At 35.8% G+C, this 17,704-nt stretch overlaps 3 protein-coding genes and 1 long non-coding RNA gene across 5 annotated transcripts in view; 2 read left to right on the forward strand and 2 right to left on the reverse strand.

The window, feature by feature from the left end:
* LOC119068215 (venom carboxylesterase-6) overlaps window positions 1-3,495 on the forward strand; it is a 25,441-nt gene extending 21,946 nt beyond the window's left edge. For both annotated transcript variants that reach the window (XM_037171710.1, XM_037171709.1), the window contains exon 11: window positions 2,512-3,495. In XM_037171710.1, coding sequence (XP_037027605.1) covers window positions 2,512-2,707 — 196 coding nt within the window. In that variant the 3' untranslated portion in view covers window positions 2,708-3,495. The remainder of the gene's footprint in view (window positions 1-2,511) is intronic.
* On the reverse strand, window positions 1,457-9,903 carry LOC119068216. The gene is made up of 3 exons (XR_005086111.1): window positions 9,833-9,903; window positions 6,301-6,302; window positions 1,457-1,466 (listed from the first exon to the last, which is right to left on the reverse strand). It is a non-coding gene; the product is annotated as an uncharacterized LOC119068216 (long non-coding RNA).
* Window positions 9,904-10,202: 299 nt separating this feature from the next.
* On the reverse strand, window positions 10,203-12,541 carry LOC119068218 (DNA-directed RNA polymerase III subunit RPC3). Its single transcript, XM_037171711.1, has 7 exons — window positions 11,995-12,541; window positions 11,575-11,909; window positions 11,265-11,522; window positions 11,039-11,192; window positions 10,753-10,867; window positions 10,439-10,687; window positions 10,203-10,362 (listed from the first exon to the last, which is right to left on the reverse strand). The coding sequence occupies exons 1-7, from the start codon at window positions 12,267-12,269 to the stop codon at window positions 10,225-10,227; spliced, it is 1,524 nt and encodes a 507-aa protein (XP_037027606.1). The 5' UTR covers window positions 12,270-12,541; the 3' UTR covers window positions 10,203-10,224.
* Window positions 12,542-13,598: 1,057 nt separating this feature from the next.
* LOC119068219 (aprataxin-like protein) lies at window positions 13,599-14,390 on the forward strand. The gene is made up of 3 exons (XM_037171712.1): window positions 13,599-13,854; window positions 13,914-14,145; window positions 14,214-14,390. The coding sequence occupies exons 1-3, from the start codon at window positions 13,687-13,689 to the stop codon at window positions 14,369-14,371; spliced, it is 558 nt and encodes a 185-aa protein (XP_037027607.1). The 5' UTR covers window positions 13,599-13,686; the 3' UTR covers window positions 14,372-14,390.
* Window positions 14,391-17,704: the final 3,314 nt, after the last annotated feature.

Here is a 17,704-nt window from a genome sequence, read left to right on the forward strand (position 1 = left end):
TCATAAAAACTTATATCTGTGATAGTTTTCAACAGCCATTGGAAGAAATTCCAAAACCTGTCACGCTCAGTTGAAATTTACACGATTAAAGATTATTTTTTTAAACTAATCAATTCATCCATGGTACTTGTTGATGGAACGGAATCCATTATGTGTGACAACAATATTTGAGCGTGATTAGTTTCTGTGATACTTTTTCAGCAAATGTGTCGGCAATAAGATCAGTTCGTAGTGCAATCCAATTAATATCAATTAATTTTTTTTGCATGTTTTGTTTCGGATAATTTCAATCAGAAAGTTGCATAGGAACAATCACACATATTAAGAGATGACTCAACCTATGTACGCAAGTAAGAAATGGTTCAACTGCTTTTTTTAAGTTGAGATTTGGCAACTACCTAGAAAAGATTGGCTACTAATAACCACTAGCCTCGATGAAAATTAAATGATCCTTAACGGAGAAGCTCTTCACTTTCCCACTGATTAATACGTAAAGTAGAACTTTGAGCATTTGACGAGCTATTTGTAAAAAACAAACTACTGGCCATCGACAGGTTCAATTAACCTTTCCGTTAAAGATCGATTGATACCTAAATTACACCTCAAATTGGTATCTGTTTAAAATAATTTTTATTGCCAATTCGAATGAAATCTTCATGCAGTAATTCTGTTAATTCAATCCGCACTTCAACGACTTCATAAAAAATTAAAAAAAAAACAACTATTCAGCAATCGAGTAACTGATGAATTGTTTTGCAATAAATAAAAAGTTTACAAAATAATTAGACTGATTGGGCTCATAAACATCGTTTGATTATCATGGAAACTATGAGATTGTTCAAACAAAAGACGAGGGAGAGCCATCAGATCTGCAAGATTTGTAAACCAAAGAGAAGAAAAAAAATAATCGTTTTTCCATGCACCGCACAATACACGATGGTATAATTAATTAAACATTTCAATTTCAAGGTTCTCATAATTACACACTTTACGGTACCGGGTCAATGATACAGAAGATTGTTTTGAACTTATTTTTTTTTCGTAGTCGGATGTAGAGATTAAAAGTATTTTAAAGAGTGAGTTGCCGAAGAAACCAAAAACTAAAAATATAATTAATTATTCATAGCGAGAGGATATGTTGCAATACAACATTAAAATCGAATGCATAATATTGCTATTGATGTTTTAGTTAACGTTTTTTTCTCTTCACTTCTCGCTTATAGCTTTTACAGATCTAGGTATAATATGTGATTTTTTACGGCTTAAGATTAGTTTTCTTGTTGATTATGTGCATAATATTAGTAATATACCACGATTTGATGAAAGCAAATAAGTTATGAATAATTTGCACCATATACATTGTGGAATTACAGTTTTTTTTTTTCGTTCGAATTCCTTTACTTAATTCTTACAATTTTTGTGCAATAATTTTTTGTGTTATGTGAGATGCATAATTATTGAACGACCTGCAATTTCCATTTCAAACAATTAAATCTGGAGCAACGAAAAATTAAACCATTTGGTTTGTTCTAGTTTTGCTGTACGTCAGGCCGGAACTGGCCATACTGACTGATTGGGTGAAGGGCTTCCGAGGGGGAAACCACTCTTTTTTATTGACGTGATTTAACATGATGACGAATCAGTTATTAACCAGCATTTTACCGGTGAATCGTCGCAAAACTACAATTAATCGTGAAATATGGTGGTTAATCAGATTAACTGATTAACCATGTTAATCACAAAAGAGTGGTTTCCCACTCGCGCACTTCCAATAGTTTCTTGTGGAGTCCTACCTTAAATTATTCAGTTCCTATCAGACCAAGTCTAGTTCATGCAAAACTAACTCAATTGCACTGTAGAAATATCAACCACAGAGCCAAGATGGTACGATTTGTATTCAGTGTTCGTGGCTTTATGTTTATGAATATCGGTTATACAGTAGGGAATGTATTGGAGCGTTAATCTCTAAGCAGGTCAGGTCAGGACCTGGAAAGATCTTGAATGTGTTCACTGCTGTCGATTTGTGCAAGAGAAATCTGCTGACGCTGACGACCAAACAAACCGCCTTTGATCTATTGTCTAGATCGAAACAAGACGAATGAGCTGTGCATGATTTGCCCCATTTTCGAATCAATCAAGTTAACAAGCGAAACCATTTTTATGAATTCGATGCGATGGCGATGGTAACGATAATCTAAGTATTTTCAACTAAAACTGCAATGAATTTAGAGTTCAAGTTTGGTACCCGAATTCTTAATGATGGCTCAGAAGGAATTGTAATGTTTTTCGGTAAATCCAAATGGGATAGAAAGCTTTTTTGAAATCTAAGTAAAGATGTAGTGTTAGTGGAGTTCAACCACACCAGCACATAGATACGACCATGAAGGCGGATTTGTAGAGTCAACTCTTAAATTTAGTCCATTTACTTACTTATCTTATGTGAGCAGTCTTTTTTTACTTACAAATGATTTTTATTTAAAAAAAAATGTTTTCTTTGGCCTTACCGTTCAGAAACCCGACGCCACTAGGTCGAGACGACAGTACGCTAGCCATTGATTGGACACCACTTGCAGCAAAAGATGCTATGTCTGCCGTCCCATATTTGGACATCGAAGGCAGTATGGAATGTAAGTATAATCCAGAACAAAATCGCATGACATTCTGGGACAGTGTATACGCGCAATACAACGGAAAATTGATGCCGTAGAACTGGATACACACAAGCACGGTATTTGTACTGTGTACATATCACGAGGAGGAATACCTTTTCTTCTGTACCTTTATGACTGATATTGTTAGAACAAAAACAAAAATTTTAGTCTTTAAGTTGTTTGATGTTTTAGTTTGTGATTAAAAAGTTAGTTTTTAGGTTATACGAACATGATTGCATATAATGTATACCAATAATTTACTATTCCTAAACACGTACAATGAAATTGAATTCGGTGGTATATTATGATGAACGTTAAATCTTTGCCGCAGCCTATATAAAAGTGATTTTACGTAAATTACGTGCTGGCGGGTCGGAACGGCCTTAACATGTAAAATCCATTATAAAGCTCTGGATAACAGTGGAAGGTCACGTTTTCGTGTTTTTATTGACCTCAGCTTCGTCTCGGATCAAACATTCACACGAAAAAGCGAAATGTGTTTTAAAGCCTGCAGTGTTTTTTACATAAAAAGAAACAGAGTCGTGCAAGGCGTATGGAATAGACTATGCGACATAGCTCTAAATGTTCAATTGAATTGTTGAAACTTTTAACAGAAATTCAAGAATTCTCCAACTTTTCCGAAGGTCTATCTATCTATCTAGGTCAATATACTCTGTGGTAATTTCACACGACCTAACCCAACACAAAAATAAGAATTCTGAAACGACACTTTTGTCATTTATTAAACAAAAGAATGCCAGAACGGAACGTGTATGAATCTGTGTTGCTATAACACATTCAAAATGTAAAATTCGCTTTAACTGGTCTAATGAATTTCACATACCGAAAAAGCAATCATTTAAAATGAAAATGAAATATGAAACGTCTTTAACAAGCACATTTGTTCGAATATCGCATTGATTTAAATTTGATGGTAAATGGTACAATCACGACTCAAATCAAAATCAATTTACGGATATTCGACCTTAATGCATGAAGTCGTGTGTATAGAAAAATGCTGTTGCAAACTATATTTGATGAATTGTTATTTTTGTTGTTGCCTGGCATTAGTTGTTCCATATATCTATTAATATGAAGACTACAAACTTGAGACATAGTTTTGTTAACGTAACTGGATTTATATATAGGAATTTCAGTTACATTTTTGGTACATTGCAACAAGAGTGAATTTTAATAGGTCTGGAGCTAACCACTTTCGTACCACTTAACCACATAATTTTCGAATCTTTTACTTCTTTAGTACTATCAACAGATTGACGTAGAATCTTTTACTTCATTAGTTTTAACAAGATTTTAACTTTAGCCGTTGCTTATGTATTTTGGTCCTCACTGGCTTTAACAGCCCTTTGTTAAAATTTCTAAACTTCTTCCTTTCTTTCTGTTGTTAAATTTTTCTTCAATTGCGTACACCTATTTATCAGGATCTGTAATTTCCAATGCATTTTACTGCAACAGCTAATATGCATCCATGCACATTAGAGTTGTGTTGATTTTTTTTACGTAAGAACATTAATGGTAATGGTGCACGTTAAAATTGAATGCATATGGACACACCTTTTACTACAGTTGAACAGTAGTACACCAAGTATGGATTACACATTTCACCTCAGTAAAAAATAAAATAGAAAAGCTTTAAAAAATATGGGTTTATGTCACTTGATGGGGAGGGCAATTATATGAAATTTTTGTCACAATAATAATAATAATAATTGTTTCCTTTTTATGCTTTTTATGCAACTTGTTTGCACATAGACCCCATTCACGCACAGAGAAAAATCCGGCAGTTAATTCAAGCCTCTTTAGGAGAACTAGCGATGAAAACTTGGAATCCAATTTTATGCGTCAGTTTTGTTGATTCAAGACTAGGTCGAGTGATTTTGCTTTTTCATTTTTAAGACCGACATGTAGTGCTTTAAAATATGGATCACATAGCCTACATTTGGACATTGACATCTATTTTTGATGTTTTCTTTATAAAAGTTATATTTTTCGTTCAGATCTAACACATCAGATCATTATTTTCGTCGTACACGAAGAGGAAAGTGAATTTCGGCGATTTTTCTAATTTGGGTGTTGATGTGGTTGGTAATTGTTTCCGAAAGAATTTCGTTGAACAAATGAAAATCTAGATTTTTATTTTCTGAATTTTTGTTATAAACATACTCGCAACCAGAATGAAATACTAAAATAAAAAAATCTAGATTTTTATTTGCTAATAAAATTTTGTGTGGAATCATTTACAAACCACAACGACTCTAATCATAAAACATGCCGTATTCCATCAGCAATAGAAATTACGAAGCTTTTTGTAGTATTATATTTCGGCGGACTCTTTGCTCTTTAAGGGGCATGAATGCATTTGGGCGTTTTTTTTTTAAATCGTATTTTCGATTATTTTTGCTTCTCACCACAATCCTCTTTGAAAAGTGTACGAGCGCAATAACGACCACGAATATGTTCAATACCTTCAATAAAAAATAGATTTGATTAGACCAACTCCGAGTAAACTGAGCAGTTTAAGAAAATTTCGGTAAACTTCCGACTGGTCGAATTGCGACAACACATTATGGTCGTTAGTGCGGTTGTAAACTTTTCAAAAAGGATTCTGGTGAAAAGAAATCGTCAATAAAATACGAAACACACAAATGCAGGCTGCAATGTTAGTTAAGCATCTATGTCGATGTCTGTCTATGTCTATCTTTTAAGTAATGTATGCCTGAAATGCCTATATTTGGGCGTTTTTTAGACCCGTACGAAGTACTGGGGTCTTATGCGTTTACGCATACATCCGTAACACGTCGAATTGGACTCCCTGAGTAAGGGGAAACCTATTGTGGTTGTCTAGAGATGCCAAATCAGTGAAAAAAAAAATGTCCGTCTGTCCGTCTGTCCGTCTGTCCGTCTGCACGATAACTTGAGTAAAACGCATCCGATTTTGAAAATACCTTTTTTTTCCCGTTTGGTAATGTCAAAAGACAGGCTAAGTTCGAAGATGAGTGATTTTGGATCGACCCTTCCCGAGCTGTGGCCCAATAAGTGCTTTACGGTTTTTCGAAGATATCTCCGGACATTCAAACGTTACACTTGTAACTGATACGTCAAATAAAAGGTTTTTACAATACCGATCGACAAAAAAAAAGTTTATGGAAATTGGATGACCGACTCGTGAGTTAGACCCCTTGGTGTGAAACAGGCACAGGGCGGCAAGCAGTTTTTGCTTGTAGGTCGGCCACATTTCAACATATTTCGTCTGTTTTAGCTTTATTAGATAGGTATTGACCGTACCAATCAGGGAAAGTTTTTGAAATTATGTTCTCCGGAGCGTGAGCTAGGTCTCTTGGAGTGAGCTCTTATCTGGCTACTCGGCCGTACAGTGATCATGGAGTATTTTGTCAATATCTCGAGTAAATTTTGACCGAATTTCATGAATTTTTTTTTGTTTGAAAGGTATTAACGAATGTAAAGCGTCGGTAAAATTTCCGGTCTCCTAACAAAATGGCTGCCGGTGGCCATATTGGATTTTAATAAAAGTGATATATATTGGGAAAAATGGTACTTAGAGTGTTTCTGTTAACATGGAAATAATTTGTTATGTGTGTGGGGTGTTTCAGGCATTCCATATATGGACATCTATATATATCTATATTCACCTATATTGAGCTATATACAGGCATATAGAGCTATATAATAGCATATTCATCTGTGAAATGTTTATTTACAGTGAAATATAGGTAAATATAGCGGTATATAGCTGTTTAAATAGGAATTTATGAAAGTTGACTTCGTACGGGGCTGTCTATATTGCCTCCGGCAATTAATTTGTATATGCTAACAAGGCAAAGAAAGATAATGTAAGTGATTTTAAAGGGCGAATAGCTTTTCAGTAGAGAATGAAGTAAAAGAAATGAAGAGTTTCACAGTAAAGGCTTTTGATACGAATAGGTGTTTCGTACGGTTCGGCGTTAGCTATGTTTTTTTAAATTATTTTTGCTAACATGTTTTTACAAAAAAATTGTTTTTAAAAAATTTAAAAACCGTAACAACGACTACAAATGTTTCAACCTTCAACAAAAATCAGATTCGATTGTTGTGGTGTGCCTACTGTGGTCGTTATTGCGGTTTTACATTTTTAAAGAATTAAAAAAAAGATATCCTCAAAATTCGACGAAAAGCCACAAATATAGGCAACGATTTCAGCTCAGAACCTAATCCTCTTAATTAGGCACGAAAATCAAAGTTTAGTTTTCTTCGGCCAAATTTAAGTTTTTTTTTTTTTTTTAATTGAAAATCGATGAAATGCAACCTGTCTGTTTTCGCTTATATTCGGCATTTAATCGCAGATTTTTCTCTGTGTGTGCTATGCATGTGTAGCATCTCTACTCTTAACTTGAACAATTGCAACGTTCTTTAGATCATTACTTTTGCAAATTTTATCGTTCAATTTAAATTTTAGTTTTATTTATGTAAATAAATGTTTTGTTAAAAATATTATAAAAAAATATGAAAAAGAAACGAGAGTCTTTTTCTACACCATATCGCAATAGTTTATAATTATGGTAAATTGTAAATCAAAAAAAAAAAACTTTTATGAGTCTTAATATTTTGGCTAAAAATCACACAAGGCAAGGTTAAGCAGAAAAATTTCGTCAATCGAAAAATAAAGTGTTAATGAAATTGTGTCTTTATTGTTTTTATTTTTAACGTAATATCACACCGAATAACGTAGTGTATACCATACCTACACTTTATACGATTTTTTTTTCTCTTCTTTTTCATAAAAGTATGTTTGACCATATTTGAAGCAAAATGTGTCACTTAAATAAAAAAAAAATCAAAAACATATCTACCGCAATGGTGATGTAAAAATGTCACTAGATGATAATTTGGACAATAATTCGAGACATTTGAAACATTATAAATATTTTGTAATGCAAATGAGACAAATTTAAGCTAAATCGTCAACAAATTGCGGTCAGAAATTTCGATAAAATAGGGCAACAAGTAAGATGATATATACAACCGACGAAGTGTGAATGAATTGTGCATACGAAAAGTGTGAGTTAATATTTTATTGGACCGTTAAATAAAACGATAATAGCAGTGCTGTAACAATATGCAGTTGAATATATTTGATTCTTTGGTCAGCGGATTCATTGTCTTGTGTGACCATTGACTTCTAGATGATGCAAGTGATCAACCTCGACGAAAACTCTACTTTTCAACGTTTTATCACTTACTATATGATGTAAGAGTTCACCGAGTGATGAATGCTTGCTTACTTAGGCACTAGATGTGTGCATTGTCATTCGAGGATGTAGACCGAGTGTGCCAATACATCGTGCGCCTATAAAACCTTTATCATCGAGTTAGAACGTTTTTCTCACAACTAATAATCTATGACGACGTTCTTTTTAAATCAAAGTTGACCTTCAAAAATCGGTAAGTACATATTACAAGCGTAAGTATCGAATCTATTACTTCTTTCGATCAAATCATTGTCGTACTATAATGCAGAAAGATATATTGTATCAATTCACGGCAGTTTCCAATTGTACTTGTAATCTGTCGTTTTGCTTAGCTTGAGCTTAGTTTTTTAACAATTATTTTTAGATTCACTATCACGTACACGAACGATCTAGGAATTAGATTTGCTTACAGAAGTAGAGGTGACTTCATTTTTTCATTTTCTTTTTTGTACTCGTCATTCGTCTTTATCCCATTATTTATGCTGCCCTAATGGCTCTGGAATCCATTAAAAAAAAAATTGACTCAAGTGGTCAAACAACTAACATCATTGAATGCCATCAATTTTATGAGTAAGCATTGACATGCTTTTTGGCTTCCTAGTTTCAATGTAAAAACTTGAATACATTTTTCAGCCACAGATCAAACCCACATTATGGACGACGGGACTTGTTAAACATTAGTGACAATGATAACTGTGTCGGTAAATTCAATGAATTTTCTTATGTAAATACTTACGACCTTCTGTGACCTGTGAGGAATGTGTACTCGTGTGTATTGCGTACGACGTTGCACCAAGCGTGGATGCTGTGCAAAAATTGTAAATTTAATTACGAGTGTGCACCTTGCTTGTACACGCAATATTAGAGTCCACAGGTCAAGGGTCTGTGTAGTCAGAAAATAGACGGATCGAAGGTGCAGTGCATGCTCTCATTCATCTGTTTCGTAAAATTCATTGAGAAAGTTTTCTATTCAAATATTGAACACCGGAAATTTTTTACGTTGATCTGCTGCAGGCAAACAATGTAATGAATGATGACTAGATTATTATGCATAAATCACCTGGACCAGGGGATTCACTTTAAATTTCTTAACTTTATGTGCGATTATGCAAATTCCTGTCTTGGTACGACTGATGATATTAAAGCTGATGTGCACCGTAGAGAATGACACACTGAAAGGATTGCATTTTAACTTTCACGTATTGTACAATGCCTAGTCAGAGAAGGGTTTTTCATAATTGCAATTCCACAGTTCATAGAATTACGTACGGAAAAAAAGGACGAGATTTCGACCTTCCTCTTCCCGAAAAACCTTTGAAAACATTGTGAGTTCTCTCGGCTTCCCCTAAATTATCCAACTTTCGTCGGAATTAAAATTCCTGAAAATATTCAGTTATTATGGCATCTGTAAATTTTGGGAAGCAGTACTTTCGGTTATTATGTTAATATGTTATTATGTTAAAATATAAAAAATTTCTCAAAACTTTTTCACAAAGATTTCTCAAAGAATATCTCAAGAATTTCTCAAGAATTTCTCAAATTTCTCAAAATTTCTCAAAGAATTTCTCAAAAATAGTCCCTGATTGGTACTCATCTGTTATCGACAGAAATGACAATAAGCAATTATGAACTACCAAAGTGGTCGGATATAAGTTAAATGTAATGAGAAACGAATGAAATAAAAGATTGTGTTTCAAACACTGGGCCATACTTTGAGCAAAAGAAGTAATAGATTCAATGATTTATACAGTAACACACGTACTACCTCAGCCACAGTGATATTGGAACGAATGGTGAAAAAGTGAGTGGGAGTTAACAAAAAGCCGTAACCGAATTTCTTGTCGTAAACTCAACTCAATTAAAGTATGTAATTGGTTAGAATTCTACAGTTTTAATTGTTCTACATCGTTCTACATGTTGTCAACGAAAGAAGCGTAAAGAGTGTCGTTTCACTCACACGTATGTGTGTAATTGAAGAAACGTAAAGACAAATGCTACTTCTACGTGGTGGAATGGTGGAATACGTGTGGAACAAATAAAACGAAAGAAACAAACGAAATCCACCAAAATTACATTCTCTTGATGATATCAGTTTAAGTTCAACAACAACAACGTAGAAACTTTACTACAAGCAGAACTTCATGGTCATCCTAAATTAACGGGAAGCAGAGTCTGAAAAGCACAAAAATTTCCTAAATTAATAGCATCGAAAACCCTCTCATTCGCGATTTCGAATGATATAAGGATTTGTGGCATTCTTTGTCGTTTGAGTCAGAAACAACACTTTTGCTAATTCAATTGGCATTTTAATTTTTGTAATTTTCATACAATTGAAACAGGAAAATAGTTTCATCTAACCCGATTTCGGCACTGTCTAAGTTCTTGATTCGGGTTTTCACTTTCTGTAAAACTTCTCGCTCCGGCGGTGTCAACGTTTCGTGTATCTAGAATGAAAAGAATTGTGCAAAACGTCGGTAACAATTCCATTTGACGACATCACTCCGCCAAATTTCAACATACCTCAGCGATATATTCCTCCGATTCGCCTCTATCCTTCATCGCTTCAACAATCCCATCGAGTCGTTGCGACTTATCGATTAGTCGTCGATTTTCGGATTTATTGTACGCAGACCGAGTCATCGAATTGAATAGGGCCTTGTAGCAAATTTCCAGCAGCATCGACACGATTTGCGTTTGACTGACGTAGAAAAGGAAAAATGATTTTGCCATACCAGTACCACCGCCGCCCGGTTTTCGAACTGTTTTCGTCTGGATAATTGAGATTGAGAGTCAGATCCGAAAGGAGGAAAAAAATTTTTTGGCTATGATCTGACCTGCAGAAAATGTTCCTCTAAGAGTTTGTATGTGAACAGTTTAGCTTCCTTCGATGGGACCATCGCTTCCTTTTGGATGTCTTCTTGTTCGCTGAATTTTCGCAGTCTGACAACTCTGTAAATTGTAAAAGATGAGTTTTTAGCACCGTCTGGAGCTGGAGTCATTCAAACAAAAATGGTGACAGGTGACCATACAATGTTACAATAATTTAATTTCTGAAACGAGTGCAAAGTAACGCCAAAAGCGGCTATCCAATCGCTCATAGATCATCGAACAAAATGTTACCTGAATATTCTCGAAGCTTTCGATCCAAATTTCTCTGTAATTATATTCTCTATGCACACCCACGTCAATTGCTCCACAGCATATTTCATTTGAACGACATACTGTCCGCCACCCATGTCTCCATATTTGGCTAGAAACTTTAACTGATCGTCCACTGGAATTTGATTATCATTTTGGTCACTGGTTCATATCCAAATGGAACGTAATCCGACGAAAAATTACTCACTGATGATGGACACGTACTGGTCCAAGTATTTGATCAATTCCAAATTCGACGATTCTTTTTCCACCAATTGTCGGATTTCCACGAACGGAATCGGATTCGAGCTCGGCTCCCAGGGTTTCGTTCTCAAATACATTTGATGTAAGATGTGCTTCATCACTTCGCTCGCACTGGGATTAATTTTACGCTCGACAGCTGACAGAATTAGTTCGTCGCGAAACTCTTGATGAAATCTGTCTGTGTTTACCATCCAATAGACATCTGAAACCGAGGTTTTTGTAATGACGCACTCTTCACACCATATTCTCCTCACCTTTATCCTTGGTCACCACGGTACTGTCTTCCTTCAGTTTTGTTATTTCATTCAAATCCAAATCCACGGTCGCAAACAAATTGTGTTCGTCGATCTGTAGCCTTGGTACTCCCACATTTTCCTGTTCTTTGTTTGCCACAACCGGTGCCCGGAACACATACATCGACTGACATAACTCATTGAATGCATCGCGATGCTCTGTGAGGCTGGTTTTTGTTTTACTATCGAAGCAGTGGGCTATGAGTTTGGATGCAGTTTGACTGCCCGAACGCAACAATTCTTCAACAAGAGCCGCAGCGACCATCCCAAATTTGGTTTGTATCAAGTGTACGTACCTGAAATGGTTGAACAAGTTTATGTCAATCCATCCGTCACGATGTATGCTCTGCATGAATGGATACACTCAACGAAATGTCTTACCGAGGAAATCGTAGTATCAGTAGAATGGAATCCCGATTCAGCGAATATTCAGCAAAACTCTCGTTTGCCGACGCATCGAATTTAACCAATCGGAATTTGATTAGAATAGCCAGTGCATGTGCTACATCACTTCTAGGCAGACCGGTGTTCTTGACGATCATTGATAGGGAACGCGATTGAATTGCAGCAAATAAACAGTCGCCGACAATTTGAACATTTTTACCGAAATGCCGTTCGAATATAATCGAACAAAGTTTGGCTAATTGAATGGACATTTAACAGAAAAAATGGTTTTCTTTCACCGTTCGAAATGTTGTTGCTTAAAAACCTTAAAAATCACTTATTCCGACTGTGTGTTTACAAATATACGTTGAAGATGAACGATATGAACACATGTGTGACAATGCGACTGTCAAAAGTGTCAAGATACATAGATCAGTGTTGCCCGCTTAAACTTACACTTTTAAAAATTTGATTTTTTCATAAAAAGCTGTCATGAAAGTTACACATAATAGGACCGTAACTATCGATTCTTTTGACTTTTTACATCAGTGAAAACTGATGATAGATGGTATAGGACACGAAGGAGTGGAATCTACATTTACTGTTTACTTTGTCATATGTTATCGACTTGCAGTTATTCCATAGACTGTTAAAATCAAAGCGAGCAAACCGAAGACTAGTTATTATAACTTGCCTTGGGGTACTTGTCAAAGTATTTACTTCTCTGTCAACGTGGTACGTTGAGAGCGAGAGGACAGAAGACCAGTTTATTTTAACTTGCCTTGGGATACTTGTCAAAATATTTTCTTCTCTTTCATCATAACACTCTATACCAATGCAATGCCAACCCAAGGGAAAACTTTGGGGAGATCACGCAGATGAATCGCATATATCTCTAAGATCATCAGGAGAGCTGTGTTCCGGAGCAAATACCTCAAATTTGTAAACAACATTGAGTTGACAGCGTTTTGTAGATCATCTTCAAGATACCGTACTTTCGAACGTTACCTCACTTTAGTTTCGCTAGATGTTTCGTTCATTCATTTGTATGATATTTTTAACGTGGATGGCATTTCAAACGTGCTTGAAGATGATCTATAGAAGGTTGTATACTAGGATGCTACGCCAATTGCCTTTATTTCAGTGGGCCGTAGATAAACATGACATCTATTCGTAACCCAAACCGGTGAGGTCATTAATTTCTGTAGCAACGTTGCAAAGGTATCAAATGCTTCAATATCTCCCAAAAACACTTCAAAATGTTAATTTTTGTCAATTAATAACCAAATGGAATGTGAAATAATTTTGTCACGATTTGATTATGAGGTGACATTAGCTCTGGTTAAACGTTTAATTAATCGAAAACAAATTTTCTTTGATTTCTCATCAACAGAGCCTATATACTTAATCTCACAATCAATTCGTGACAAATTAATTAATTTGCTTATCAAAATGTATTTTAACAAAAAGAGTCGCAAGATTTCATTCTTATCAACAACACTACTATATGTCCTCCGGTCTAAATATGATTTCATAAAAATGTAGAACTAATTTGAGGGAAAGTTACACTCAGTTAATTTTCAAAGAAAAACTTCGTTGGCAGCACTGCATAAATTAGCCGGTTGCCGGTTAGTAAACAGACTGAGAGTGATAATATTGTAAGTGTAGTTTTGTGATTTTGTAAACAAAATGAACAAAAACAAGGGTAGTTGGTCTTTGGCCTTAATAGAGACAATGAAAGATCCAAACTATCGGGTTATATCCAGTGAAGTAGCCGTTGCAATTAAAGACAAATTCCCGAAGGCAAAGTACCACTTTCTAATACTCCCTTACGAAGACATTGAAGACGTGTATCATGTAAGGAAGTCAAGAATTCATTTTACTCTGTTGAACTGCAAATGTTAAACTTTTTTCAGTTAACTTCATCCGAAAATCACCTCAAACTAATGGACGAAATGGAACTGCTAGCAAAAAATGTTATCGAAGTGACTGGTCAAGATGAGAAATTATTTAAAATTGGATACCATGCCGAGCCGAGCATGCAACGACTTCATTTGCATGTGATATCTCTGGATTTCAATTCAACCTGCCTAAAGACGAAAATTCACTGGAACAGTTTCACTACGAAATTCTTTCGGAACGTTCACGGTATGGATGGGACGAGTACACACAGGTGTCAGCCGTAAATGGATTTTTATTGTCGATTTTCTTTTCAGATGTCCACAGGGAAGTAAGACAGAATGGCAAAGTTTTCAAACCAGCAACGGATATCTGCAAGAAATTATTGGCTGCCGACCTGAAATGCCATCAATGTGATTTTAGTCCTAAGAATATGCCCGATTTGAAGAAACATTTGATTTCACATATTACATGAGCGGTATTTTTGAGTAGAGTCATGCATTTGTTTGTATTGTGTCACCATCCAAAGTACATAGAAATAGTCAAGAGTGCGAGGAGTTCGTCACAAATCTTTCAAATGGTTGAAACTCTCGCGACTCCACACTGGTACTGTATGATTAAGAACGTTGTGAAGGGTAAATTGCAACCGTGGACCTTAAAATTAGTATCATGCTCATCAACATTTTAGACACTGTGCATCGTAGTCTACAACACATTTTACATCGTGTTTATCAAACATTGATCAAAGTAACGAAAAAATTCGTGAAATTTGTAACTACGGTCAATCATCGCAGCCTGGAAATAGCTGACCATGCACTGACAAAAAAGTTTCGAAAAACTCAGTTGTTGCAGGTAACTTTGTCTCCAGGTAATCTACAATAGCTGCCACAGCTGTAGCGCCCCATACAAAAAATACAGCTGCGGCAGATAATGTAGATTACCTCTGGAGACAAAGTTACGTGCGACAGGTGAGTTTTTCGAAACTTTTTTGTCAGTGTGGATTCAAGAACACTGGAGAAATAATTTTATTGGGTTCAAAGTACCTAAGTAATTCCTGTTTTACGGTGGTAAAGATAAGTAAACTCTTCACACATCCTAATACGAGTACATGAAGGCCCTTTACTGAAGGGCTCGTAACACCATTTTCGTGCTTGCACAAACTCTTATTACTTGCATCATGTGACCAAATTAAACCATATTAAAGTTCAGTTTCATTTACGCTTCGCTAAATTTGTACATGTGCAAATGTATGACTCACTTGCTTCGTACGGAGTATCTGCCTAGCCACCAATCGGATGATTGGGCCCATAACAATAAAAAAAAAAAAACAAAAAAAAACATTTTTGAATTGCGTTTGTACAAATGCACAGCATCGAAAGATGCGAATAATTATTTCACAGATCGGAAAAAATGGCGGTGGCAGAATTCTATCGGATGTCAGAAGTTCCGTATAATCGTGTTTGACACTTCCAACAAATTGACGCCGCATAAATGTTTTTCTCTATTTCACTAAAAAAAATGCAGTCACCATAACAACTGAGATAATTTCCGCAATAACATATCATCGGGAGTCATGAGTCCTACTTTAGCATATTCAGCTTATCGTAAAATGTGACTTCGTCACTAATCAAACTCACTTCATTAGGAAAATTTTCAGTTTTCAAAACAATGCACAGACATTTGAAGCAATCCATTTCCGGTCCCGTGACTGAAAAAATAAACCAAAGTATCACTAAATTTGCTAGACACTTTGAGCATCTTCGATTCTTCCAAATTCGGTCTTTCAGTAGATGAGATAAAGTTCCATAGATGAAGATTTCAAGACGAAATTTCATTGCATCCCGGGATATGTCATGATATTTTATGATAAGCTAATGATCTCCTAACGTGGAACTACCACCATCAAATGAGTTTTTTGCGAAAATGTCTCAGCAAAACAGCTGATTTTGTCTCCAGCTATAATTAGTATCCCTCCGAAAAAAAACCGTCGAACGCATACGGTCTTAATTATCTGCATTTTTTAACGTCCCTGACGATAGCCCCTAAGGAGTTTGTTTCACTGTGTGATTCGCCTGAGAATTATAGAGGAAAACCATAGAGTTATACTCGAGAGGTGGCATGGTGATCGCGATAGCGAAAGGAAACCACAAAATTATATGGGAAACCAGACATGTTCAAATAATGACAGCGCCACCTTGGCACCTCTCGAGGAGAACGGTGATGATCATTGAGACTAGCGGGCCGAAACCGTAGTCTTTAGAGCTGTTAGGTTTGGTGATTCAAGGTTTGGTCAAATAACAATTATTCCCATCAGGGACGAAAATATAATCTCGGTGCGCAGTACTTTATTGGGCTCACGAACGGTATTATGACACACGGCCTGCAGTTTCATTCCAGCGCCTAATAAAGGACTTCGCACTCGATGTCATCAATAACTATTTAGAGCTACAGAGCCCAATATGAGGAAGTTTTGAGATTTTTCTAAGGTTTGCAGCCATTTGCAATGCAAATTTTGCATGAAAAAAATGTGCGTGTTTTCCAGTCATTTTCGCATGCATTTGTTCAAACGCGTAAAAGCTAAAACGCCGGTGACAGCTACAACGCACATTGCAATTTTATGCATATTCTCTGTCTTTCTTTCAAACACCAACAACCACGAAACATAACACCTATTCATTCATTCAATGCGATACAAGCTAAATGTAAAACATTGCACTGATTCTGACAGCGCCATTTTTTCCGATCTGTGAAATAATTATTCGCATCTTTCGATGCTGTGCATTTATACAAACGCAATTCAAATAGTATGTTACATACCAAGGATCAAAAAGGTGTGTTTTAGACCCAGGTGGTGAAAACGTCCAGGGATGGAGCGACGCGAAGCGGAGCGGAGACTAAGGATGTTTTCACCACCGTGGTCTAAAACACACCTTTTTGATCGTTGGTTTGTATACTATTTTTCTTCCTGGAGTACCAAAGTCACATTCCGAACAAAACATAACAACAAAACTGAACAACATACCGGTGCAAAAGCATTCCATATTAATGCCGAAAGTAATCCGTATGAATGCCTAAAGAAGTCCGTTCCGTGTGCATGTATTCTCACAAATGTCGAAAAATAAGCAATCTGTAGGAATGCCGAAAGACATCCGAATGAATGCCGAAAGACATCCGAATGAATGCCGAAAGCAGTCTGTATGAATGCTGAAAGCAATCCTTATGAATGCATTGTCACAAAACACTAAAAACATTACATTCGCGTACATACAACAACTTGACACATTTGGGAAAGAATAAAGATAGGATCGAAAATGACATAAGCGGGAATGAAAATTGAGAGAAAATAGTAGGGGAGAATGTTGCTCTTTCGGTACTAAATTTAGTGAGTGAATGTGACGGTTTTGGTACTACAGGAAGAAAAATGTTTTTTTTAATTTTTTTTTTTATTGTTATGGGCCCAATCATCCGATTGGTGGCTAGGCAGATACACCGTACGAAGGAAGTGAGTCATACATTGGCACATGTACAAATTTAGCGAAACGTAAATAAAAATGGACTTTAATATGGTTTAATTTCGTCACATGCAAGTGTTTGTGTAAGGACGAAAATGATGTACGAGCCATTCAATGAAGGGCCTTCATGTACTCATAATAGAATAAATGAGAAGTTTACTTTTATCGTTAACATAATAAAACAGGAATCGTTCAGATTTTTTGAACCCAATAAAATTTGTTCTGCTCTTGCACCCAAGGTCACCTGCTTCCAGGCTTGGATTGTTAAAACGTCCAAGCACCTTTTTCGCTACTTG

This window comes from Bradysia coprophila, assembly GCF_014529535.1.
Source record: "Bradysia coprophila strain Holo2 chromosome X unlocalized genomic scaffold, BU_Bcop_v1 contig_173, whole genome shotgun sequence".
NCBI classification, from domain to species: domain Eukaryota; kingdom Metazoa; phylum Arthropoda; class Insecta; order Diptera; family Sciaridae; genus Bradysia; species Bradysia coprophila.